General features: G+C 41.6%; 1 protein-coding gene and 2 long non-coding RNA genes across 5 annotated transcripts in view; 1 reads left to right on the top strand and 2 right to left on the bottom strand.

Moving 5' to 3' along the window:
* Positions 1–133: 133 nt before the first annotated feature.
* On the bottom strand, positions 134–15,395 carry LOC103384076 (uncharacterized). Its single transcript, XR_522072.3, has 4 exons — positions 13,066–15,395; positions 12,076–12,171; positions 1,566–2,583; positions 134–1,462 (listed from the first exon to the last, which is right to left on the bottom strand). It is a non-coding gene; the product is annotated as an uncharacterized LOC103384076 (long non-coding RNA).
* Positions 6,923–9,913, top strand: LOC112487544 (uncharacterized). Its single transcript, XR_003050712.1, has 3 exons — positions 6,923–9,016; positions 9,459–9,676; positions 9,788–9,913. It is a non-coding gene; the product is annotated as an uncharacterized LOC112487544 (long non-coding RNA).
* Positions 15,396–16,495: 1,100 nt separating the features above from the next.
* mxi1 (max interactor 1, dimerization protein) overlaps positions 16,496–27,924 on the bottom strand; it is a 19,282-nt gene continuing 7,853 nt past the window's right edge. For 2 of the 3 annotated variants that reach the window (XM_008317443.3, XM_025058908.1), the window contains exons 4-6: positions 20,283–20,397; positions 19,353–19,551; positions 16,496–18,594 (exon numbers count right to left, since the gene is read on the bottom strand). In XM_008317443.3, the coding sequence (XP_008315665.1) occupies positions 18,431–18,594; positions 19,353–19,551; positions 20,283–20,397 (478 nt within the window). In that variant the 3' untranslated portion in view covers positions 16,496–18,430. Of the gene's footprint in view, positions 18,595–18,696; positions 18,900–19,352; positions 19,552–20,282; positions 20,398–27,924 lie in introns of all 3 variants that reach the window. The other variant, XR_003050711.1, reaches the window with a different exon arrangement.

The raw sequence follows: 27,924 nt of genomic DNA, 5'->3' as shown, positions 1-27,924 counted from the left end.
TGGTTCTTTAAAGAGAGAAAGACAAAGACACACAAAGACAAAGCACTCTTGTCATGTAGCACTCTCACTTTTGTGATGCTATTTTAAAAAATATTTACATTCATAATTTAGCATTAACAAATATGTAATAAATGAACCCATATGTTAGGATTTTAATGAACTGCTGAATTGTCATTGAGGTAAATCAGTCATGGTGCTATTGTTATAAACATTTTTACAAACCTACACAGTGGTCCATTGTTGACGGTCATTGGTTTTGACACTTTACCTCCTTACTATGCCATGGCTTAACAGAACCAGGGAAGTGACTCACACATTGTCTGCTTCCTCAAATAAGTGACACAGAAAGTGCACAATGTGGGAGGTTTGAGTTTCAGTTTCTTGTCTTGTGATTTCCCTTCAGATTGAACTCCACCTAAGTTAACTGTGAAGAGACACATTCCCATTTTGTTGAGGGCCGTAATCTTTTCTGTCCTTCCTTTCTTCCTCCCCCCTTTCCTTTCTTCTTTCCTTCCTTTTTTTTTGGACAAAAGTATCCCATTTAATTTTATCTGTACAACTCCTTTGCTTTGATCAGGAAGTCCTGATGTTGCTTGATAAGGCCGGTCTGTGGGGGAGTGGGCGGTTCTGAAGTAAAAGCGGAATAGGGGTGGTAATACTGATGAAGCCATAAAAATCAGTTCACATGACATTAAAAACTGTTAGTCATACGTGCCCCACACAGGAGGACATTTGACCTGATTTAAGGCCCGATGAAACCCAACAAGGAGATTTTTTGCCATTCTTATCAGAGTGTATGACAAAACTGGGTGAAAGGTTTAAATCCAACAGACCTTTGAAGACTGTTATATTTCTTATTAATATAATCAAACGAGTTAGAGAACAGTCACTGACAACAAGTCATCCATGACAATTGATTTCAAATTAGTGGGTTGGGCACATACAGTACATGGGCACAAAGCTTAAGGCAGTTGATCGTTGGTTTATCACTGCCTTGCTCATGCACCAATCCTCTCTCTGCTACAAAAATCTAATAAAAACAGAAGGAAACCAAAGTTGAACTTCAAAACAATATTGATAGAAAAATGTCCAAGAGTAAAATGAATGACTTTCGACCATTATTTTGTGACCTTTTTTATAGGCGGGTACTTGAACCCAGGTTGAAAAATAAATCTATTAAATCTTGTCCTCCAGACAGGAATGATCAATAACAAGTCTATCAGATATATTGATTAGAAAACTGGACCTGGACTGGAGTGTGTGAAACAGAGGATGTGACAACCCTGGGCATTTCCAGTGATCACTGCACCCCAGGAATGGGTCGATGGGTTCAATGTGGAGGACAAATTTAATTGTGTGTAAATGTGTGTGTATACGTACAGTAAAAAAAAGATTCTTCTTCTTCTGGTGAACAACTGTGTGGTTGAAAGACTGAATTCTAGGCCAGTGAAGTTGGTCTGAACTGAAATAAAAATGTCATTACAAAATACCATACTTAGTAATGATGACTAATGGCATTGAGAACATTCAAAGTTTTCTTTAATTATCGATGGAAACATACTTACACTCTTCATTTCTTGTTTTATAACCGATTCCAACCATTTACTTCCTTCTGGTTCTTTCTTCTTCTTTTCATCACAAGTTCTTCTGACGCACATTACAACGACATTCCTTGAGAGTCTAAATGCACTTTGTCGTCTGAGTCATCCAGTACTGTAGGTTGTCACTGTGCTAATGGTCACTGCTGCATCTCGACAGCAGTGACTGGTCGGAATAGTGGGAATGTTGCTGATTGGGACAGTTCCTTGTTTAGGTCCACCTGTGTGAGACACTGTTAATACCTCAGATTTTTAGTTAAAGCAACATGTTCATAAAAAGGTCAGGTCGAAGCGAGGCCTCTGACGTACACACCGGCTGCTTCACCTACTGCAGCTATTGACAAAGCATTTCACTGTGATTCCTGTCTTGATATGAGTGGAAGTGGGTTTATTCTAAGCCAGGTTATCTCTGCTCTGTGTGTGTGTTTCACTAATGCAATGGAGGCTCCATGGAGTCTGTTTATTAAGCAGGAGATCAATGCCTTGGAAATGACCCTTTCTACTTGAATTCAATCAGCGATGGATTTACAGCCTGTTATCTTGAAAAATCTGTGTCAGAGATTAAAGGGGACGAGACAAGCAGACGTCTCAGTGCGTAGAGGAGCCGGGCAGGGCTGGACATTAGCGAGGCATTTCCCCTCTGAGTGGAATCCAAGGGTGGACCTGAAAGGGCTGATTGACATCTTCGTCAGGAAACACAGGATCCTGAGAACATTGTGTTTTTTTCTACATCTCCTAACTGTATTGTGCACACCTCCAAAATCAGAAACTGAACTGAGCTGGAAATGAGACAGTGAAAATGCCAAGATGAAACTGACCTGACTATCAGAGCAGAATCCTATGTACACGTATGTTCCTCTGCTGCTGCTGTGGCTGCTGCTGATGCCACTGCAGTTGTTGAACATCGGGGGAGGTGGTGGGGGTACAGTATCCGGTTGCAGGTGTGGGTGTTGGGACCCAGCAGAGAGCGTTTCCTCTGCAGCTGCTGCAGGGTGATAGTAGTGGATACTGAGCTGAAGTCAACAGACAGCGCTCTGGCATAGGTGACTTTATTATCTGTGCACGACAGAACATGGTGCAGTGTGTAGGAGATGGCGCTGACAGTGAATGTGAGGAGGAAAGGGGATAGTGAGTTCATCCTTTGACCAGTCTCTCAAAGAACTCTCTCTTACGAACGTTCGCAAGAGAAAAAAATCTCTTGCGACCCACCTGAGGGTTGCGACCCAGTCTTTGGGAAACAAAGCATTAGTGAACAAACCAGCTGCTGAAGCTCAAACCCAAACAGTGTAATAGTATTATAGTACATTTTCTTTTGTTCTCTTACACACACTCACAAACACATTCACACCTTCACCTTCAGCCACCGAGCTTTGTCTGTGACTGTGGAGCTCCAGCATCACTGATGACTCACCTCCATGCTGCCACCGTGATGCATTTTGCATGACATGCCTGTGTGGGAATGATGCTGCCGACCATATAGGTTAGCAATTAGCGACTGAAGTCACTCTAACACTCCACAGCTATGATCGCTGAGTTTTGGGTGTGATTTTCGCGACAATGGGAAAAGCTCTGCGAGAAGGTGATGACACCGTGACAGTGTGCAAATATATGCAACGAAGAAGGTGACGGCAGATTCTTGTTAGTGTGATATTGCCATCCTGTTGGAGATACTAAAATTAAACCTAAAATGACAACTTGCATACCGTGTCCTGTCTGTGAGACATCTTTCTTGGATGCTGGGCAGAAATTTAAATTTAGATATTTTTAACAAGACAAATCTAACATAAAACAGCAGTTCAGTAAAACTATCCAGAAAAGTATGAGAATATCGGAGAGATGATACTGACCACAACACCAGGACGTACGTCCCTGTTCTGTAAAACAACCTTTGAATGTACAGGACAACAAACAGGATGCAACCTTGTGAAAACAAAGTGAGGAATCAGCATTTAACAACCTGCACTAAAAGGTCATCCAAACACGGCTGTGGGCAATGTTTGGCAACTGTAAAGAAATGGTTTCCTGTTGACTGCACAGGTTTCCTGTCCCTCTGAAAGTGATACATTGGTAAAACTTGTCACTATACTTCTGTCGGAGGATTTAAAGCTGGTGAGGCTTCTGTGCAAAGTCAGCGTAGTTAGTATAAAAATGTAAAAAATTAAATTTAAATCCAGAGTAGGGGTTTCTGTTTCCTAATGTTTAACTATTGTAGTGGTTCTCCAACTTTACCACCAGAAAACACTGATCTCTCTGAGTACCACCATGATGACCAACATACAGCTCAGAGGCCTTCACTGTTAGCTTCCACCACAGGAGAGATGTTTAGAAAGATGTTTATGTTTAAATGTTGTTTTAATTGTGCATGGTATGTTTCAGATTTATTCTATTGAAAATGTAAACGTAAAAATATTAATTATCCCCGCGTACCACTAGAGAGCGCTCACGTACCACTGGTGGTACACGTACCACAGTTTGAGAACCACAGAACTATTGTATTGCAAGACATTCCTCATGGTTGTGCTGTCAGTCAGAGGCGCTCAGTGATGTTGCGTTGTGTTTAATGTCACAGCCATATCAGTGTTGTGAAAGAAAATTGCTGGTATTTATTATTGTGTTTTCCTTTTCCTCGGGCCTACGAATCGTCTTCCCTGGCAGGTGATGTTGAGTACCTTTTATTTTTGTTTTATTTCAGATGTTTTTAGGAACCTTTAGTCTAACCTTGATTATTATTTTTAATAGTTGCTTCTATCTTTTTCTTATCAACCCTTTTTTCTTGTTGTTTTATCCTGCCTCGGTTCCTGCCTTGATTCTAATCCATCCCAGTTCTGTGTTTCATCCCGCAGTAGCCTATTCATATTATTGTTTGGTCATCCAAGTTGCTTTGATTCTGAAACAGAAGTATGTCTTAAGTGTAGAGTACAAACATCAGTCTGAACATGACCAGGTTTAGTCATACTGAAAGTACGTTCTGCACAAAAGCCTCAAGTGGGGGTGGAAAAACCTGTGTCATGTTTGGACATTATTGTTTTATATTCATAAGCGTCAATGTTTTTCTTGGATGATTCTTTGTTAGTAAGTGGTCCATGTAACCTTTTCTGCAGCCCTCACACCCTCAGGGCCCCTCGCTAACACATTCACAGCTACGATTCACTGAACTTTAACTTTAAAACACTGTTATTTCTAAAAAAAACAGATCATAAGAAAAAGGCAATACAATTAAAAATGAGTGAATATTCCATTTAAAAAAATATTCCATAAATTTGACCTGCTGTGACCCCATACCCCCAATAATACTGTGCCCCAATGGGAGTCCACCCCTCACTTTGAGAACCACTGCCTCAAATGCTAAATATGTTGATATCTTTAGCATGGATGTGCTGGTGGTATTTCAAAGTGGGATTATGTTGATCGTCTAAGTGGACAACAACAACAACAACAACAACGATCAGTAGATATTGTTTGTCTGTGGCCACGGGTGTCAACAGTGTGTTACTTTCACTTTAACGTAGTTAGTCTGCAAAGACAGTGCAGGTGTTTCCTGATCAGTGAGAAAATATGAAAAACCCAAAGTTCAAGGAAACCCAAGTCAGAAAGTGAGACAACCAGTGGAAATAACCCTCAGTTCCTCTCCATTCTAACTTCCCCTCTTTTTTTGATAGAGGTTTGCTCAAGGGAACTTCCCCGATCACGACCTTAAAATCGGGCCAGTCAGAGAGAGTAACTCCATTCTCTGATTTTTGTCACTGTAATGTCAATCTGACATTTGGGGATGTTAGCTCCAGGCACGGAGCTGGTAACTGCTGCTGAAGTCCAACCACAGACGGTCTCCTCACCTCAGCACAGCTACCGTTATGTTCTGTTTCTGTTTCATGAGTCATGTTCTGTCAGCTGTAAAGAACATGGTGGGTGGGACCAGCTATCTTCAGATAATCTCTGCTTTAAACAAGGACACTTCTAAAGAAATGAGCAGAAAATTAAAGTTAAAAAAAATCCTATTTTCACGAGAAACCTTTTACTTCACCCTGGAGGCAGGAAAGATGACTCCCTTCCCCGAGATTGGAGTGTTGCACAGACACAAGCCTGACTTGTATGAATCAGCCGTGACGGCTCCGTGCCGTTACAAGACTCCCACAATGTTTCCTTGCTTCACTTTCACAACACTGTTCTAATGTGTTTTTTGTCAATACTTTGACTCAAGAAACATCAGCCTCACAGGAGGGAGGCTTTATGAATGTCATACCTGATGATGTGATCAGTGTTAGCACACGGACACACACTGGTCTTTGATGACCACTCCTCTGCTCTCTCTCGGTGTGTATGTGTGTGTGTGTGTTGTCCTTCAGGTGACTCATCTACGTTTTGTGTGTGTGTTTTTTTACCTGATTTGTCACGTGTCACATGACACCACTGCTGAATCTGCGCTGGTCGCTGCTGTGTCAAGGCTGTTTTCTGTGGCGTCTCTTTCACTATCAGTAAACAGAGATGACAATGTCTTCCTCTCCAGTCATCACTCAGTTGAATCAGGTCTTTTGATCACGCCTAACCTCTTTTTGTGTCATTTGAAATATCAAGAATTGTACCTTAAAATTAAAGGAGATTTTACTAACTTATTTTCATTAGAATTTCATAGAATTTAGATTTTATATAACTTAGTTTCATCTCAACATAATGACAAGTTTGATTCCAACACTTTGTTTAAGCCTAGTAAGAAATGTAATGAATTTATTTAAATTCAAGTTAATTGGAAAAACAAAATCCTCCCTAAAACCCCATATAACAAATGGAGGAGCGTTTATACTGTCCTCCAGCCGTAAATCAACAACCGCAGGTGAGTCCCTCCAACCCAGCCCACGGAGCCCGGCCGCACCAGGCTGCTCTGGCCTGAAGTTGAAACAACAACAACGACTTGCCAAACAAAACGTCTGAAGTCACGGCGTGTCAGTTACACACCCTGACATTCCAGAGATTGTCATGTTATTTGGCAACAGCTGATTCACACTGAGCTACACTCCCTGCCTCACCTGTGCTCCAGGTCTCGGTCGTAGGAAGGCGGATACGTGTGGAACCAGAGGTTGTTTTGATTTTTACGACCTCTCCATCCAAGCTGTGGGTTAGTGTAACAAAACCCAAGGACGGAACTCCGCTCACAGTTCATACGAAAACTTCTGTTTTATTTGTGTTCAGATTTTGTGTGACCTTGTCACGTCCTTGTGTCTGTGGGCGGTTGGCTGAACAGGACTGGATCTCAGATCAATTCCTTGTGTCTGTGGGCGGTTGACTGAACAGGACTGGATCTCAGATCAATTTTAATGCATAAACTGCAAGTGTGTATGTATTACCTAATTATATGGTTTAGAGAAAGAATTAGAGTTTTTTTCGCGCAAAAAAGAATTGACATTGAACAGAAATGGGCTGAGAGGGAGAGGGATGACAGAACACGTGCATACACACGTGGGTGTGTTTCCTGCATCTCTGTCAAAAGACCAGCAGTGTGACACTTCAGTCTGTTTTTGAATGACGCACATCACAACAGGCAATGCTCTAATCATGACGAGTCTTTGTCCTCTACCCTCACACTGTCCTCAACATGAGGTGAAAAACACAAACTGCATTCTTTGGTCCATTAAGGTTGGACATCAATTTGGATTCACAATTTCAATCAAAGGTTAGCTACAGAATGTAGACCTACAAAGACTCAACAGGCTGGTCTGGATCTGGAGTCGGTTTGTGCCGTAAATGAGTCTTTAATCGTTATAAAAAATTAATTCTGGACTTTGTCCATTCATCTCTAGTTCAGTCGTTGCATTTAAAAAAAAACAGTAAATAAACTTAGAACCTGATTCCTGCAGCATCCACGACAAAAACAACAAAAATATCCACCATCAACCTCCTCCGTTGTGTCCTTCACTTTGCTCCATGCCCTCTAATCAGTGACATCAGTGTGGGATGTGGCTGTCAGCCGCACAGTACAGTGTATGGGCTGTCACAGTGTCACAGTTACAGCTGCTGTAAGGCGTCAACACGACGTGTTGCACAAGGTTCTTGTGTGTTCACACACCTCCGTCCTTGAACTAGAGATAAAGAAACATCAGTCCTGCCACCTGAGGCACCATACTCTCTATTTTGATCACGAGTGACTCATTTGATAAATAAATACAATATAATTACTTCAATTTATTTTTATTCCACTGTGTGTAAAGGTTTGAGTAGAGGAGTAACAGGAAGTACAGGGTTTGACATGACACCTCGAAACGAACTCCAACAGTGACACACAGGAGGAGAGAATGGGGGGTTGATCTAGAAGGATAGCTATTGTATGCTGAGGACTCTGATGACAGGGTGACCCACTGCCATCTGAGTCGTCATTAATAAGGCGTGACCCTCTCAGATGACCTTTGAAAAGACACAGCCTCCAAATCACAGTCATTTGGCAACAAAACCCTCTTCACGCTGTCCTCCAGGGCCTTTTATCACATCTAGCAAAACCTGCTGCCATGGTTGAAATCACGCTGTGTGTCAGAGAATCTTCTGATTGGCTTCCTGAGGAGAAGCTGACTTGGCCCTGACTAATAATTGGCCCCAGTGATGCTCTCAACCACTGCTCAGTAAAGCTGATGGTGTGAAGTAGACTCTAACTGAACTGTCCACTGAGCTGTCTGGGTTGGACTGTTATAAAACAGTCAAAAGACAGATGTCCTCTACTGAACTGCTTTGGACAAAATGACAAATAAGACCATGTTCTAATTACCTAATGACCTCACCTGACCTGTGACCTTTGTCCCCGTTGTGTACGACTGGACTACGATGACTCACCTCGTCACTTTGACGATGGTCTTTTGTGAACAAGCGTATGCACATAGTACTCTGTCTTGGTCTTCTACTGTCCTCCCAGATGCTGGGTATCAATTAAATGTGTCCCCTGCAGCATGTGATCCAGTTTCACTACTGCACTTAGTCATCATTGTACACACAATTGTACAAACCAACTAATGACCCTGACATGACCTTATTTCTTTTAACTTCTCTGCTGTGATGACAGTCAAACTGATTTGAATATAAGACATGATAATGTACAAAACACCAAACCCTCAAACTCCCACAGCTTTCAGGAACTGTTTCGACACGTGAATAGAAAGTGGACGAAATGAGTACTGAGATGTCACTTTGTTTGTCATGTTGGTTTTGTTCCTATGACACAGTGAGGGGTTTTCAGAAAACATCGTGAGTCTTGTCACAGAGGCGTGATTAAGATATGCGGCGATGAAAATCCATACTCTCAGTCTGACTCAGCCGCTGTCATTTCCTGTTGACCACACTGAGGGAACCACCAGGGCTCACGTGGATTAGACAGATCAGGGGCATGATAATCTGACAACGTGACTCTGTAGACCGGAGCGCCGTCATCGCCCTGCGTTATCGTGAGTGGATTTGAGGCTGTATGTGATATGAGGCGGTGTAAATTAATGTGTGTCAGGACTAACAGGTCATGTGATGTCAGGTGCTCTCTCTCTCTCTCTCTCTCTCTCCCTGTGCTGTTCTTTGTGTCCCTCCATCTCCGACTAACACAGCGGTGTCAAACTCATTTTCACCGGGGGCCACATCTTCAATACAGTACACCTTGAAGGGCCGGTTGTGAATGGAGGACTGTATAGATCAGGGGTCCCCAACCCATGGTCCGCAGCCCAGTATTAGACCATGGGCCACAGTGAAAAAATGTATTTAAGTTTTACTAATTTACTTAGTACTGGCCTTGAGTTTCCACATATTCTCTAACAGAAAGATTACAGTTTTTTAAAGATTGTTAATTGATAATTAGTTGAAAAATATTTTTATCAGTAATTCTTTTTTATCCATTACTAGACATTTCAGGCGATCCCAAATTGACTTCCAGGCGACCATATGTGGTGTCCTGACCCCAAGATTGAGAAACACGGCTGTCATGTGAAACAACATGCTGGTGTCATTCAGATCACATGGTGACTGTGGATGCTCTGAACAACAAGTACAGACTGACATACAGTTCGCAGAGGATGATATGACATGAGTGGACCAACTTCCTGTCTTACGCATTAACACCGGTGAGTCATTTCCCGCCTCTTTGTGTCGTTTCATTAACTCAACCGCGTTTATTTACCTGCCCGCCTGACTTTGAAGTGGCTCAAATGTTTCTGTTTGTTTCTCACATGTAGGAACATACGTGTGACGACACACACATGCACAGGTGTCGCCTTACCGTCACTGTAAGTCCAGTGAAGATGTATGTATCACTGGACACATTACTCAAAGAATAAATAAATACAGAGGTGTTCATCAAATACATATGACTTGGGGTTTTTTTTTCAGTGGTGGTGAAGTTTGTGGTCGCACACATCACCAGCCAAGCCCTGAAACTCAAATGAGTCAAAATCATGAGCGTGGGAGAAGAGCATGACATGAGGCATCACCAGAGCAGCTGCTTATGGCTGGCTCAGTCAGTTTTGTTACACCCTCTTCTGAGACGCACACACAAACACACCTAGTGTTTCTAAAGAGTATTTCATGGATCAGAGCTATATTTAAATTCTTTTTTTTAAAGATATTTATTTTGTTTTTGATTTCCTTATCTTATAAACAACCCACATATTTTTTATACCTTTAAAAAATACATTCAGTAGTAACAGGATAAATAAAATATTATTGTAAGACATCCCAAAAAATACAGACAGTTTTCCCTTTTTTTGCTAGTAAATAAAGGCAGTTGGCCAGGCATGCGCAAACTAAGGCCCGGGGGCCGGATGTGGCCCTTTTAGCTTTTTAATCTGGCCCGCCAAACTTTTCTAAATTATATAATTTATTTATACCATCATTAGACGTCTGCCTTTTACCTGCAACACCCACGTTTCCTCAATAGATGGCATAGAAAATGATAAAAGCATTTTAGCATTTTAGCCTTTATGCATGACTTTTTTTGAATTATCTTATTTCAATCAAACGCTTCATCTATCTGCCCCTGACCTGGCCCCCGTGTTCAAACTTAGAACAATTGTGGCCTGCAAGTCAAAAAGTTTGTCACTAAATCTAAAATAAGGAATATTTAAGCTTTGTAATAAACACTTTTTTTTTTACTTTTACAGCAGCCTGGACCTCTTTTTTATTACTGAATATCAAGCCTTATTTTTAAAGAATCTTCACTGTGTTTGAAGAAGGCATGTGGTGACATGGTAATAACAAAACCGGAAGCAAATTCATTTTTCCAGCTGAAAAAAAAATGCGGAGAAGAATGATGAGAAAACAGAGGCGTCAAAAGGTTAAAAAAAAAACCAATAAAACCCTTCATGTCATGTCTGCAGGATTCTCACTTCATTAGCGATCTCATTATTTCCAGCAGCTCCACAATTCAATTTTCAATGAGGTTCAGATGTGTTTTCTTTGATAACGCTGAAGCAGCTGTCACTTCCAATTTCTAATCAGAGCCGGCGAGACCTGTCTGACAGTTTCTGAATTACCTGGTGGATTACTGGAGACTGAGCCGCCACAATACCATTAACTCATCAGGAGTTTATTCAGAGCTGGAGGAAGACAAATATACCATCTATGTGATTTGTATATTCTGTGCTCACTACGTACAAACGTCTGTCAGTCTTCTCTCTCTGCTAAAAAGGAAATGAAGGCATGTAAAGGGCGTTGTCTTTTAAAGGCTTCTCTTTTTTATTGTGTCCATTCACTCCTCTACTGTCACACTAACCTCCATGAACCTTCTCAACACCGTCTGATCAACCCTCCACTTTTAGCTTCAGGCTCACGATGTTAACCTTGCATGCATTCACTAAGGCTATAAAAATATTTTTGTAACGATATGTAAACAACATCAATTTCAAGAGTACATTTTAAATGTTGTCTTTCAGCTAAATTTGATCTATTACAAAGATAACCTCCATTGTCTGTCACTCAGACACACACACACCCAAAAGTACTAAACACCTTCACTCCCATTGTGCCTCCTCCCAGTGATGTGAGGTATAATTGCTTGTTGTGAGCCTCCTCACCCTCCCCCTCCCCCTTCCCCTTCCCCGTCCCCTCCCCCCCCCTCCTCAATCAGCAGTGAAGGACGTCTGTGAGGAATTGCTTTCCTCCTTTGATAAGACTGCTGTGATGTCACAGGCCCAGACGACGTGGAGAGGATGACTCATCCATGTCACCAGAGGAAAAACACCCACCCACCCTCAGCATGTCCCCCCACACAGGGGGACCCCCCCCCTCACCGTTGTCCTTCATTTTAGCTCCTCATATTCACCCAACAGTTTTACGCCGTTGTACTTATCGCTGCAGTAACAACACCAAGATGTGGCCCAGAGTATGAGTCACAGCAGAGGCAGCCGACAGTCACATTTCCAATTCACAGCATGAGCTTCAGACGAATGCAGACACATCCCAATTAGGCAGCAGCAGTGTCAGCTCCACCTCTGTCATAATGACACCTGACGACTGAGACACTCACCCTGTGGAGTGGAGCAGTGTTCTCGACGAAGATCAACCTCTCCCAAAAATTCAGCACTAGTAACGGTTCTTCATTCACAGCAGAGAAGGACCTTCACTGAAAATAAACAAGTGGAAATGGAGAAGCTGTGAACGATCCCTGCAGAGCTCATCAACAGTCACACACAAAATATGGAGTCATTTCAACGTAAATCCAATGATGATGCAACAAGGATTATGTATGTAGACCGTGAATGAGCAGTTTATATATATATATATACAGTATGTACACATACACACATATTCATATCTATATACGCACACATATATACAGTATATATGTATATATATATATATATATATATATACACACATACACATACACACACACACCCAAATCAACACGCGTCAGAGTTTGGTAAATAAGAAAAGAAATGACACCCGAAACATTCACACCAACATCTTTTCAGAAAGGCATATCAAACTTAATATATATATAATATTCATAATATAGAGAAACATTTTCTGAACTGATAGCCATGAAGCTAGACGTTGACAGCAGCTTTCCTCTAGCCCCATTTTTTATTTCTTTCCTTCGATGTTGGTTACAGTATTTGCTAAGGGTAAATATTTGCGCGTGTATCAAAGCCAGGAGATGTGTGGCAGTGTAGTGTGACCAATTCTAGTCCTCTTCTGCCACCTTGTGGTTAATACAGGGTTATGTTGAGTTCGTGACGTAAAGCAGCTACTTTTGAAATATGATTTTTATTCAGATTGAGAGTTCACTTTCTACGCGTTTATATTTATAATCATTTGCTGAAAAAAATAGACCGTCCAAAGCTTAAATACAGCCACTCACTGAGAATCAGGTCGAAGATAAACAACAGGCAGGAATGTTTCAAACAAAACTCAGGAACAAGCAACAGGAAGCGACAGAAAGAAGAGCTCACAGAGATCACGAAGCCTGGAACAAACCAGGGACTAAGAAAACAGAGAAATACACGGCACTAACATGAAACAATGAAGTCCAACAACCTGAAGAAGTGATGGGCAGAGGTGTTTATACCCAGGACACCAGTGAGACTGATGACAGGACACAGGTGAGTGTGATGACACTGATGAACACAGCAGACAGACAGGAGAGCAGTGAGACAGACAGACCACACAGTAATAGAACTACAGACACAGCAAAGATTAAAAAAAAAAAGTTTTTTATAAAATTGTACACCCACATCTTCAATGCTATCTACTTCTGGTACTGGTTAATTTTGGTGTTTCATTACATGTTTTTTTCTCTCTCTCCATTATTATTATTATTATTATTATTATTATTATTATTATTATTTCTTCATTTTTTACATTTGACATTTTTCAGCTGAACGCCAGAAAAGATGACTGTTGTCAGTATTTGGCCTCTAGGTGGCAGCATTTTTCACGAATACAACAACAGAAGCAAGATGCACATTTTAAACAGTGGGCTTTTACACGATATAGGTCAGAGGCCTTCAACATGGATTCTGGGACCACTACAATTTCTTTAAATACACGTGAATATAAATAAAACATTTTGTATTAAATGGACAAATGAAGGCAGAGGACGCTCCAATCGCCGCGCACCCCCTCAGGCACTGCACTGTACGACGCACATGTTGAAAATAGCTACTAAAATATATGAATTATTTATAGAGCTTAGTATTACATGGAGTACAGCAAGGTTCTTTAACACAGGGAGCAGGTCAACTTAAATGTTTCCAGGCTGTGAGTGTTTTGACTGATAACCTTGTGTTTTGTAATTTCAGTTTCACTTTGTCCTGTTTTAAAATTGCCCTGTGTAGATTGGGTGTGACTTAGTGCTGCAGCTTTTATATGACACTGTTAAAGAGACGTACAGTCCTAATTTCCTGGTCAGATACATTTAAATAATAGCATAAAACTAAACTCACAATGTACATATTTACTCTGTGTGTAAACCAGGGCCTGTTTAGTTGAACAAAATACTGATATAGTCGAAAGAATTGAAGAAAGACAAAAATAAAAGATTTTCATCAACTGATACCACCTAGGGACAGAGTTTGTAATGACTCTGAATATCATTGTAGATCTGTACGACTGTAAAAATACTGTATGAGATGACTTGGCGGGCCACATTTGGCACACGAGCCATGTGTTTGACACATAAAATCGATGACCAAAGAACTTTATTTTATTTGACTAAACTAATGCTTTTATATTAACACTGTGAAACCCATACCAGGGAGGATTAACACTGGCCAGTCTTCACATACAGCTTTGCAGCCATTTTTCAAAAGCACTGACGCTCAGTGTGGTCTGATGCCAGCGTGGGCGGAGTTGTTGTGTTCTAACCCAGATTATCAGTAGAGCACAGAGAAGCATCGTCATGACCGCGGCGGTGGATGTGGTGTGACCCGGTGGTTTTTCTACAGCCCCTTTAGTTGCTCATGGTGGATATTACATGTGGTGGAAACTCACATGTTGTGTCAAGAAGGGGGGGGGGGAAAGGTTGGCAGGTGGAGCCAGAAACATCCCTCTGTGATCTGATCACACAAATATCATGTGATATTTGACACACACGTGTAAAGAACTGGAGTCTGATGCCCACAAATGTGAGCCAGTAATTGATAGAATAACGTGATTAAGGTGTGAAGCTGCACACACACACACACACACAGACCCACACACACAGCTGTGTGTGTGGGTCTGTGTTGGACTTCTACTGGGGTTACTGGGTTAACGTTTAAATGGAAGGAATGGATGTTTACCAGTAACAAAATATTCAGTTGATAGCAGAATTGTTTCTGTAGGTTCTATAACAAACCATGACACAGAAGAATATTAGAAAGAAATATAAAGAGAAATATAATAGAGAAAAATACAGCTGATAAAATGTTCTATATATTTCTGAATGTATTTTTTTATTTATTTGGGCAGACTAAAGTGCTTAGACCTTGAATAAATTCTACTTCCCTTCACTGCAGAGGCTGGGAACAAACCTGTATACATGAAGGAGTGTTAATGTCCTATTGAAAGACTGACCATGAAAATATTATTGGATGTAGATGAAACAATGAGACAAAATATGACATTGTAAAAAAAAAAAAAAAAAAAAGAGGCCAGCATCACATTCAACCTTAATAAAATCTTTGTGTTTTTAATTGGACACGTTGCATTTTCCACTTAAATGTCTAGGTTCATCGTCAGAGTACAAGTTTTACAAAGGATGGCCACAGGTTGAGAACAACAAGACTCCGGATGTGGGACGACTTGTCTGGCTCTGCAAAGTCATGGACCCGTTTGTTAACCACCAGCCTCCTGAGACGCAGACCCCAGNCCACTTTGCCAGACCGGTACATTCATGTCAAGCTGCAAAACTGCAACAACACTCCTGAAAAGTTAACACTAACCTGAACATCAGACAGGACTGCATGTCTAAACCTAACACAGAGGTAAAAATATAGCTTAGTCGTATTCATCTTATGAAGATATGGCATTGTTTGGATTCAGTGCCCTCGGCAGACACTCAGTAACCTGACCCCAGATCAGTGTGCACAGACCTAAGCATGTGTGTACGTTTAAATGTAGAATGATTAGCATTAATCAGGTGTTGTGATAGCGGGTGGTGGCGTTTTGAAGGACGGGTACAGAGTGAGGAGGTGGGGGAGTGGGGGGAGGGGCACTAAGATGTTCTGAGGCGTTTTTGGCATTTTATAATGTTGAGCACCAAACATGGCGTCTTTGTGGAAATTATAATTCTCCATCCACTGCTCGTGCATGGTCAACATTACACCCAGTTACCAGTAGGTGGCATTCAAAATGTAAAACATCTTTCCACTGAAACAATCCTATAAGAAAAGGAGCCTGACATTTATATTAGCTTCTTTATTGTGTGTGTGGGGTGGTTGGGGGGGCGGCGAGGGTGGGGTGGGGGGTGTGCCTCAGTTGTTACCAGTAAACTGCTGACCATCATAAACCCTGTCCAGAAAAACCCCACGCCCCACGACTGAGACTCTGGAAAAACCCTAAAATCACAGAGACCTGGATTACCAGCCTACACCAAGGAGTTAAATTTAGTTCCCTCAGAAAGACTGATGGTCCACAGGTGAAACACTAGGGGCAGTGTGGGGACCAAACACATGTCAAGTGTCAAAGTGAAATATAAGAGGAAACAAAAGAAACAAATGTACACAACAGGAAGAAAAAAAAAGATAGATGCCCCCGCCCTCTACTCCCACCCTCAGAAACAACAACCACAATACTGTGCAACAGTCTTAGCCACCATCGGTCTTTAACATAATATAACAGCCAAGGAGGTCCTCATTAAACCTGGAATGAAATATTAGGATGAGCCTGTGTTATCAATGGAATAAAAAGAGTCTGTAGGTGAAGTTTAACAGGAAGTCACATTAAATACTACACACTTTGAGTTTTTCCATTACCCAGTGAATATAATAAAAAGATTAAAACATAACATTCAGGATTTATCTCGGCCATGTTCTTGCACAGTACTGTAAGCCACACAATATAATTCTTAGAATAAGGAATGAGAAATAATTAGAATCAAATAAAATAAAACACAGGACCAAAATAATTTAGCTTTTCCCCAAAAGAGTTTGTGTTTGAGAAAATAAATATTAGAATGTTGGCATCTGTTTATCTTACAAACAGAAATGTAATATGGGAGCTGAAACTGACAAAACAATAATCATAAAAAAAAAAAAACAACAACTGTGTTTTGAAGTGCAATTCTGAATACCAGTGGAGCTGGGATGGAACATGACATCATAAAACCTGTGTTCCTCGACCCACGCTGCTGACCCCTCCATCTGTACATCGGACCACCCGTGGAATGCCGCATGCAGTTTGTCCCCTCTGATTGTAAATATTATCAACATCAACAGAAAGTCTAATAAATAAAAAGAGTCAGTGCCACACTGTCTCCTCCATCTCCAGCTGAAATTGCATTTTTCACAATGTTGTTCTAAAGATTACTTTCATTTCAACCCCCCTTACAAATATTTAAAAACATTTTCATCTGAAGAAAAAGGGGAAAATTGAACAGCGTTCCTGCCTCATCCAATGCCACTCTGCAGAGAACAGTTTCTCAATATATTGTTTTGAAAAAGCACAATAATCATCAGGTCAACAGCAACAGGGACAAAAAGTTCTACTCACACACTCTACCCTTCTGAATGGGTAGGTGAATTTATACCTATTCAAAGTTTGAATTTTAAAAAAGCCATTTTTATACACAAAACCAAAAAGGCTGCTTTTATTTTGGACAGTTGCATACAAGTGAAGGGAGGAGGGAAAAGACACAGGAGTTATTGCTTGTTACTGCTGGAGAGAGTATGGGAGAACAACGGTCTGATGCTGCTGTTTGACCTATTTTCACTGTCGCCGTTTTATTTTTTAATTTTTTTTAGCCTTTTTCAACTTCTTGGTTTGTGCCATTACTATGAACAGCTCTAAAGTAGGTAAGTGCAGGATGGCTCGCTGTAGCTGCTTGTTGAGGAAAAAAAAAAAGCTCAAATAAAAACACACACACAGAAAGTCACACTCCTTGAAACGCACTGAGCACCCACGATGGCAGCAATGTCTGATTTCTCCCATCAACTTCAGTGTGGATGGTTTCCTCTGCTGCTTGTTGGAAAAAGAAAAACACCAGAGACCCGCGTGGTTGGTCGTCTTTATGACCGATGTCCCCGCAGGTTTGGTTCACAATAGCACCAATTCACCAGTGTCTGGCATTTGCAGCATTCAGCAGAGGTAATGGGAAACAGAATTTGCAGGATGGAGAGGACAAAACTCAGGGCTGTTGTGATGTTGAAGAGGAGCTGCACGTGTGTTGATATGGCAAAAGTTCACCGACGGTGTTCGTCAAGTCTGGACCAGCGGTGCTCGGCGTGATCCTGGCCTACACCACGACATTTGGACGGGATTTACAGGTCATCACAACGACGGGAGAGTGAATTTAAGTGCATTTTGGTTCAAATTAGGGGCGAGTGATGATGAATCTTCAAAGGGGAGATAGATGATGTATGTGGATTTGAGGGGATGAATAAAATACAATTATATATTTTTATTTAAATTACAGCTTTTAAAAATAATGTTGACATAGATTTTTTTTTGTATCAAACAAGTCTCCCTTTAGAGCTGAATAGAAGATGACGTCTTCAGATCATTCCTCTGAGTTTGGTGACGTGGGAAAAGAAAAGGCAGGAAGGCGAGGAAGCGGAGATCACTGCTCAGCCATTGGCTGGAGGTCTGGTTGTTGTCTAAGGTGAGTGGGTCTGCGTGGGTGGGCATGGCTGGAGAGACAGATGGCATGGCAGGGCGGACGTGGCAGGGAGAAGGAGGCTCTAGGAGGAGAAGGCAAGTTTGACGCTGCAGGAGGAGTAGCCCTCGTCGCTGGCCATGCTCTGCAGGCTGCTGTGGTCGTCCAGGTCGCTGGTGCTGGCTGTGCTCACACTGTCCAGCTCTCCATGGGAGAACTCTGTGCTTTCCACATCCACCTCAATCTCCTCTGCAGACAGAGAAAAGAATGGAATGTAAATATAAGGCCTGACAAATAATGTGATACAGAGTGATACACGCTGTATATCCAATATTTCCACCATTTATTTACTTATCGTGGCTCAAATTCTCGATGAAAACTCTTTCCTTCAGGGTTTTGTGAAACAAAGCAGTTAGGGGTTCAATTACCATCTCCTCCCCCAACAACTTCACCTTCAGGTGTGAGGCCTGGTTTGCAGCTGACAAGCTGACTGACAGGATTGTCAAATGATTGTGAGACACAATTCACACAGCTGTCTGCTCTGATTTGTCTTTCTGTACCAACAATACACAGACAAAAAGAGTTTTTTTTAGTATCTTGATTAGAGTTGTACTCAAGATCCAGTGAAGATTTGAAGAAATATCTTTGAACGTGTTAACAATGAGGGACAGTAGGCGCTCAAAAAGACAGAGAGTCCTTACTTTGTCCTCGACCAATGGCATTTTGGGTTACATCACCATCTCTCATATTTTTATTAAAAAAGTGTTGTTCAATCATTCCGACATTAAAACGTTAAAACGAATTTAGCACAGGAACCAGTTTTGGTCACACGGTGCCATACGTGGGACACAGCTTTGTTTACGTTCCTCAGTACATTGGACTAAAGCGTCAACTCGTTGGACCAACAGTCCCAGTTGGACTCTGACCAGTTTGTTCTCCCTACACTGAGAGCAGCTGGAGGAGCTTATGGTGGTGTCACAGTTGCTAAATTAACACCCCCTGCCCACCTTGGTCGGAGTCGGAGCGGTCAGAACAGAGGGCAGAGCCCACACTGTCCATGCGTATCCTCTCCCCCTCTGCCAGGCTGCTCTGGGCTGCAGCACTGCTGCCCTCCCTCAGCAGCTCCAGCTGGCGTTGGAGGTGCCGCTGCTCACGCTCCAGAGACTCCAACTGGTATTGGCTCTTCCGGTCCACCTCTTCAAGTTTCTGCCAGGAGATAGAGAGAGAGAGAGAGAGTGTGTATGAGAGAGAGAGAGGGGAGTGCACAGATCAGGGCGAGAGTGGAGTATGGCTCCAAATGACAAAAAAGAAAGGCATATCAGACATAGACGTGAGACGGAAGAAAGGTGCAGGCAGAGACAGAGACACAAGACAGCCACGGAGCAGATAAGAGTTAGGAGAAGTGGGGGAACATCTGAGAGAGGAATGCAGAAGAGATCATGGAGATAGAGATTCTTTCATTTGGAATGGAAATTCCTTTTCTGTCAAAGTGTGTCAAACATTAAAGAAGCAGATTTTATTTATTTATTTTTACTTCTCAGATCTTTGCTCTGATAACTCTGTCTCCAAACCAGCGTCGTCATCACCTGTCCGTCTGAGACCAGGTGGATGTGATGACTCACTGCCTCCCTCTTCAAACTCCTCCACTGCAGATATTTGATTGATTTTTACCATATTCACACCATCAAACTATTTATATTATTATTGTAATTCTGTAAATAGATTTTTAGGACTTGATTTTATAACTACTCTGTAAATTTTTAGGACTTGATTTTATAACTACTGTATATCTATCTATATTTTTTATTTTAGCAACAATTAATTGTGAAACAAAAGTACATGTCGTGAACTTTTTCAATTTTGTTTTTCTGCAGACTGACATGTTTACTGACTGCGACACCACCAGGCTCCGTACTGAGGCTCTGCCAATACTTCACCTTTATGTGTGCTTTGGCTTTGTTGAGCAAGCCCAACGTGGTGTGGCGATTGCAGTCCGGTCCCAGTGGTATGAGGGCCTTCAACCGCTCCAGACAAAGCCGTAAGTGAGCTCGTCTGTAGAAAGAGGAGAGACGAAAAACAGAGAGAGGAACAGGATGATTAGACTCATCGCACCGAACACTGAGGATAGATTAAAGATAGATTAAAGAAAAAGGAAAAGAAAAAAAAACCTGTGCTTGTGATCTTGGGTTGTGCATTGGGATAGCTCAATACAACTTTTTTTGGGTGGGGTGGGGGGGCACAGATGTGAATAAAACCAGTTTGGGTTGGGGGGGCACAGATGTGAATAAAACCATTTCCTAGACTCTGTTTCCACTATATGCTCCATCATCCTGACAGTCACTTCTTCTATACAATCTATCCTGCTAATGGCCTCCAGTCAAGAGGTAAAGACAGATCATAATGGCAGTAATACAATCAGCGCTCCATTAGCAGGACCTGTCCTTCCAGCTAGCCTGAAGGGAGCAGCGGAGAGACATTAAGTCCGTGAACTCTTCGGAGCAACTTAGGCTAAGGAGCTGTCTCTGAAGATTCCATTTGGCTAGACTGCTCTCGCTACACTTCACGGCTCAAAGATGGGTGGAGACGTGGTAGCTCTGGCAGTGGGCGGGACCTTAAACTGTTACAGTGCACACACACACACACACACACACGTGGGGAGGGTATGTGCTAATTCTGTCTGCAGTGCTTAAAGTTTGGAAGTTGCACACACACTGGAGTTCAGACACACACACACACTTGAATGATGACAATCAGTCTGGCTCAGGTTGTTGGTCTTATCAGCTCTGGAGAACAGAGCCATCTTTTTTCACCTTATCTGTTTAAGTGTCTAACTGTCTGTGGCTCATCTGTTCCTCAGCATCAGCATTTAAATGTGGGCGCACACACACACACACACACACACACACACACACACACTACTCCACCTTAGAACAGTTGGTTACTTTGGCTGTGCACTCCTCTAAGTAATAACAGCTCCGTACACTTTTGTTTGACATTTAACTGTAAAGCTTTTTTTTTAAGTATGAAGGTCAAAAACATGTTTAACTAAAGTTTTGATGTCAGCAACTTGTCATGAATTCAATGCTGTTATTCAAGTTAAATAGGTCACATAACTGCTATGTTTCAACAAGGCTGAAACAGCAGTTAATTATTTACTGTTCCGCTGTAGCTGGGAAGCTGACACAATTAGAACTTCACAAACAAACCCTGCCTGTAAATGTGCTTTTTTACATTTTCATTTGTCGTCCACACTGCATGGTCCCCCACGTTTGTTCTATTGGTCACATCTCATCTTTTTTTTTTTTTTTTGCTCTACATGTAGAAAATGTCTGCCTGAGGAAGGAGGTTCCAGGGGCAGAGAGGGACACACCACACCGATCATGAATATGCCTGCACATCTGTCTGGCCTACCAGGCGTCAAGTTAACAACATCCAGACCCAGGAGACCACAGCGCCCCCACTCCCACACCCCCCCACTCCCATTCTGATCTCAGCAGACAACCTCAGATAACCTCCACTTTTACTCCTCCTGTTCTGCTACCACTACTGCACTCTCCCCACGCACACTGACGTGACACATGCATGTAGGACGCAGGAGGCGTCCCTCCGTGGACAACTCCCGGTGTCATATGTTTAATACTGTATGTGCTATTAATGTGCTATACTTATTCATATATAGACCACATGCTGCCCAAACAGCATTAATAGCGTCCAATTGTGGTTCGATGTTGTACAATTTTTTTTTTGTACAAGTGCAGGTGACTCACAAGTTCTGGTTTGTTGAATCACTTTTTTTGGCTCAAACTACAAACACACATTCCCACCTACGTAGCGATGATGTAGTGTAGGATGAGGAGGCTTCCACGCTCTCATCTGCTGCAGCATTTTAGATTCCTTTTTTTAGCTACACTGCTGCTTTTCTCACAGCGACATGCTATTGGTCGAGGAGACAATCATCACGCCCTCGCTGAGCCTCTTATCGATGGACGGACATACGAGACGCCTGCATGGCGTGTATCCTAATCTCTGGGTGCATGACGTGCTCAACTGTGGAACACACTGATAACTACAGAAAAAAAGCCCAAAAAGCGTGAGAGGGAGTGGCAGAAGAACATTGTGTACTATTGGACCCTCCACAGCTATCACAGCGGGTTATCTATAGACTAGGACTTTTTTATACACAGTATTCCAAATTTAGAGCCATTTAAATTATTGTATCATGAAAACTGTGTCACAAAGATGTCAAGAAGAAAGTTGTCAGTAATGACAGAAGCCAAACTCGACCACAAACATATGCCACCAAGGCTGCTTCTCCAACACTGAATGACTTGTTTGACATCCCGGCCCACAGTTAAACAGCTTACAGCACTCCCAGCTTACAATATAAGTGGTGGCTTATGACCATAAATACCTGCACGCAGCATTAAGAGCCTGCTCCATATTGTAGCCTCATAACATAACCGCTAACTGAGCCTCAACCTCCTCTTCTTCCTCCTCCTCCTCCTCCTCCTCCTCCTCCTCCTCCTCTCAGGTACCAAGAGAAAACTTGTTCTGGTTACATAAAAAACAAAGACTTGCAGTGCAGCAACAAAACTTGGAAAAAAGGAAATTATTACGTCACACTCTGCTGTGATTATACCTGGTTCAGAGTTGATCACGGTAAAACCTAAAGTGCAGAGAACTACATTACGACAAGTTGTATTTTTAGGTACATTTATTTGTTGGTCTTATCATTTTTTTTGTCATTGTTTCTCAGTGATATTTCATTCATCCGTAAGAGCATTAAGGCTAACACACACACACACACACTCACACACACAGCTCAGCCTTTCCACCCAGATAAAGTAACCAGCCTGTGTATGTGTATGTTTCATGCTTGCCCTGGGCCCCAGATGGATACACAGACAGGCAGCTCTGCTTTTGGCATTGACATGCGAAAGAACATCAAGTTTCGACCAGGGTCACTGCACTACACCTTTACTCCTCATCTTTTCAAATCTGACATCCCACGTCAAAGAGAGCCAGCTGCAGATACACACATGACTCGGACAACTCTTGTTTTCTAATGCATGGCTGGATTTAAAAACAAAACCTTACACTGCACTTTCCACTAAAAGAAAAGAAAAACTACTGCACACAGCAACTGTCAATTCTCCATCTTCTTTTTTTTGTCTTATGGCTAAAAATGCATCACACTGCCTAAAGGAGAGTCCAGCCTTACACCACTTCCTGTTGGTATGGAGGGAGTGTACACAACACTGTAGACAACACTACACAACACTACACAACACTGTACACAACACTGTAGACAACACTACACAACACTCCCACAGTATTCTGCTTTGTTCTGGTGAAGGCCTTTCAGGTAGCATGAGGGTGTGGCCCTTTGCTGTTTAAGCTCATGCTAACGGCTCAGATGAAAGAGTGCAGCTGCTCAGTGCTGCATTTCTTAGACAATGTTAACCCAATGGTTCCCAACGTTTTTTGGCTTTTGACATCACCAATTTTTGGCGACCGCAGAGGACTTTTGTTTTGTCACATGATCGCAGGCATCGATCAAAATGTGTCCACTCAGCTTCATGTTCATGTAAGGGAAAGATTACGATGTTCATGTTCATGTAAGGGAAAGATTACGATTGTGTGGTGTTCAAAAAGAATATGTAATAACATTTAACAAAACGCAGCCCAGGACGAGTAAAAATGTTAGTTTTTTGGGGGCAGAGGGGCAGAACATAGAACTACCCGACGTCTTTAAGCATCTGTAATGTCTGTGCAGTAGCAGGAAGAAACCGCCTCAGTTACTCTATAAGATTACACACTGTCTGTTGAACCACATGTTTTTAATTCATTACCAGCAATTTGGCACATTAACAGTCTACACACTATACAGTCTGTAGCTCAAGTCCTGGGATTATTTGCGATGTGAATCGCTACACTTGATGTGTCCTTTATCTACAAAGTTGAGTTTTGTAATCTTCAGTCTTCAGTACTGGGGCAAACAGATCTTCTGTGGGCTACGACCCCAAAGGCAGCAGGTTGGGAACAAAGTCAATGAAAATACATAGTGTATTTTCCTGTACGGGAATAAAGGGAACTGCAAAAGCAGCTGACAAAACAAGGGTTTCTGCTTTCTTTGGTTCAAGATTCTTTTGAGCCAACAGCATTAGTCTTAGATTTCTGCCCTAGATTCTCAACTTGTACATATGTAAATAATAGATCACTTCCCATGTCATTTATAATGTCTGACTTTATTACTCTACTCTTAAAGAGATGGTTCCAATTTTCAGCTACTCTGCGCTGGAAATTGTCACGCTGTTCCAAAACCATGTTATCTGACCCCTGATCCAGTTATTACGCTAATTACATGTCATAAATATTGTCTAACTGACAAGTAAGGAAATTAAGACATCATTACTACAAAGAGAACGTACAAAAGAAAAATACAGCTTTCAACTGCAGTGAAGTGTTCCATTGTTCTTCTGCCACGCTCCTGTTACAGTTCCTTTTACAGATAACAGATACAAGTCCTGATTAACACCACATCCGAGAATATTAGTTTAATCACTGTAATTTGTAAGAGTAGACCGAGCCGTGTGCAAGAGCTCGTAATTCTTTTTTTGGAATTTCTTGTCAGTTACTTCATTTTCCACACAATGATTTATCCAGTAAAAAACCAAAAGTAAAATAATGACTTGCCAGCTTCTAAACCACACATGCTTTGTTATTCAGAGAGCGGAGAAAAAGAGAATCAGTCAGATCTGCCACTTACTGATGGAGGAGGAAATCAGTCCAGATGTGTTTTTTTTTTAATACATCATGTCCACTTAAATTTCGTGTCCACGTGGATGATAACAATTTTGCAACATTCCAATATTACACAGTAGAACAGCACACGAAGCATGTGCTACACTGATCCAAACTGCAGATTCTGACATGGTAATAAATATATGTGATGTTTGATCAAGTGTTTGGCTTAAGGCAAACTGCAAAATATATGTTTCCCAAGATGCTGAGCTGTGAGTGAAAATACAGTAGCAGCCATAAAGTATGGTACAGTTAAATAAAAGCTGGCTTTATTTTACACGTTCTGGGATAATAAATAAAGCTGAAGAAGAGAAACGCTGGAAGCATTTGCGCCTTGTATATTACAAGACAACAACCGAGAACACAAGCACGCTCTGTATTTGCTCGCTACCTTTATTTACTGTCCTGCTGGGTTAAAAACATTTTTTCTTTTCAGCCAGCAGAAGACGTGGGTTGAGGGTCATTTTCACTCCGTCTCTGCTTTTCTCTTTTTCTTTTCACATGACTGCCATGGGTTTGGATTGAAGATCACATGTTCAAACACACAGAGAGTGGCACCTGACTGAATATTTTGTAACGGCCACTCTGAACTTTACTGTTAGATTGTTCTAGCATCATCCTCTGAAGCCTAATAAGAGAAACCCTGAAACCACAACTGCAACTTAGCACCTCCATGTTTCCTGACTTACTTGTTTTTCAAAAATAACTCTTTTATGAAACACATATGAGACAGATGTAGAGTTTCTGTGCAACGTAAAGAGGGCGAGAGACACAGAGAGCAGGGGAGGAAGGGTAGTGGAATCCTGTGTAATCTGCCCAGAAACTAGCCACAGGCACATGGAAAGCCAATCTGCCTAGAGTTTGACCGGCTTTAGCATCAGACGCAAAGGTTTTTCATCAGAGCTTCTGACTAACATGCTAAATTTAAACTCATCGACGGGATAAAAAAAAAAAAGCCCGTCTTCAACTCCTACAAGAACATCAATCTATGCATACGTGGTATCAATTGGAATACATAGATAGATAGATGTACTTTATTGATCCCAGGCTGGGAAATTACATCCTCTGAAGCTAAAAGATTTACACATGGATTTGTAGGTCAGAGATGACCAAATGTGAACGGTAGCCAATAGCTCTGTCCGATGAATAAAAAAAAAAACTTTAAGAGTAACAGTACCAAAGAAGCACCGACAAGTTAATAAAATACATTGAGTGAGGAATAATCTCCTACAGAAGACGAGCGATAAAATCAAAATACAAACGGCAAAAATAAAATCTAATGGTGAAATAACATTTAAAAAAAAATAGGAGACATCACAAATGAGTCAGTGAGTCAAATCACAAACCAAAAGTGTCAATATCACTGACACAGCACCAAGCAAAAAACGATTACCAAAGGTGAAGAAGAAGGATGGTGGATAGACTGGTGTTAAAAAGTGCATGTGACGATTACCAAAGTTGAAGAAGAAGGATGGTGGATAGACTGGAAAAAGTAGAAACAGAAGTGAGAGATAATGTCTCCTCTGTAGTGAATATAGTAGGAAGAAAGGGATTAAAGAGCAGCGCAGCAGTTTGCCCTACTACTATTCATCCACCCGGAGACGGGAACACGTGACCACATACACGAGAGCATGTGCAGCTTCGCTGTTGTAGGGGGGGTTGCTCACTGTATGGAAAAGCTAAGAGATTCTGATGGAGGTAAAACCAATCACTGACACACAAATTCCTGTAAATTATTTCAAAGCATCAGTTTTTTCTTTTTGAACTGACCCTGATTTTAAGTGAGGCAGAGAAGTGAAGGGAGGTTTGAAGTATGTTGATGGAATTACCAACAAGGATGGCTGCTGAAACAGAACTGTGTGGGGGAGGGTGTGAATGAAGTTAGTGGGACAGAGGTTGCGAGATGATCAGCAGAATGATGGGAGAGCACAAGCTGGGACACACTAGCACCGTGATTAAACTCTTTCACACACGCTCAGTTGGATTACAGTCCATACAATGAACAACATCGTGTGCTGTGTTTTCATTTTGTATCCAAACTAATGCAACTGCCACGACCAGTCCTGTACAAGGTAACATGTTTTGTTGTATCTTGGTTAGTAAATCAAATGACTTAGTTCTGTCAAAATACTGCACACATTCTCAAAAATAAAGTTAATATTTTCCTCTACGCCTCAGGCCTACACTCGCGGCTTGCTTTAATCCCTGGGTTTAAAGGATGGTACAGTTGCAACACTTTCCATTTGAATAGATCTGCATTGTGAGAATGCGTGAGACCAGAGTGAAACTAGACCTATTTGTACCACTCTCGGTATCAGTAGTTTCTGTAGTATCAATATTTCCTTCATTTCTGCGGATGAATGAATCAAAATTGAGCCTATCTGTAACCACCCTATCCTGGCCTCTTTCTATCTTCATTGGTGTCTTCTTCTGTGTGTTCTTTTTCTCTCTTATCTACTGACAATGATAGTTCAATGGATTTGATGATTAATAATCAATAATCAAATACTTCATTGTTTAATATGCTGGTAATGAAGACCGACAATGAGAAGCTTTCTGGACCTGCACCATCAGTGATGAAAGCTGAACTGAAATGTCATCGGTTCAAACACATTGAGGGAACAACAGAGCTGATTATGGTCTGTCTGTATTTTCTTAGGGTTAAATGTGTAATGCATGTCTCGCAGACTTTACTGTACTTTGACTTGGTAGTACAACTTGTGAACATCTCTGCAACAACCCAAGCATCAGCATCAAACACATTTAGGCAATGTG

Source organism: Cynoglossus semilaevis, chromosome 9, assembly GCF_000523025.1.
Source record: "Cynoglossus semilaevis isolate Cse_v1.0 chromosome 9, Cse_v1.0, whole genome shotgun sequence".
Taxonomy (NCBI): domain Eukaryota; kingdom Metazoa; phylum Chordata; class Actinopteri; order Pleuronectiformes; family Cynoglossidae; genus Cynoglossus; species Cynoglossus semilaevis.
The sequence above is the reverse complement of the archived record's forward strand: the minus strand, read 5'-3'. Positions and strand labels throughout refer to the sequence as shown.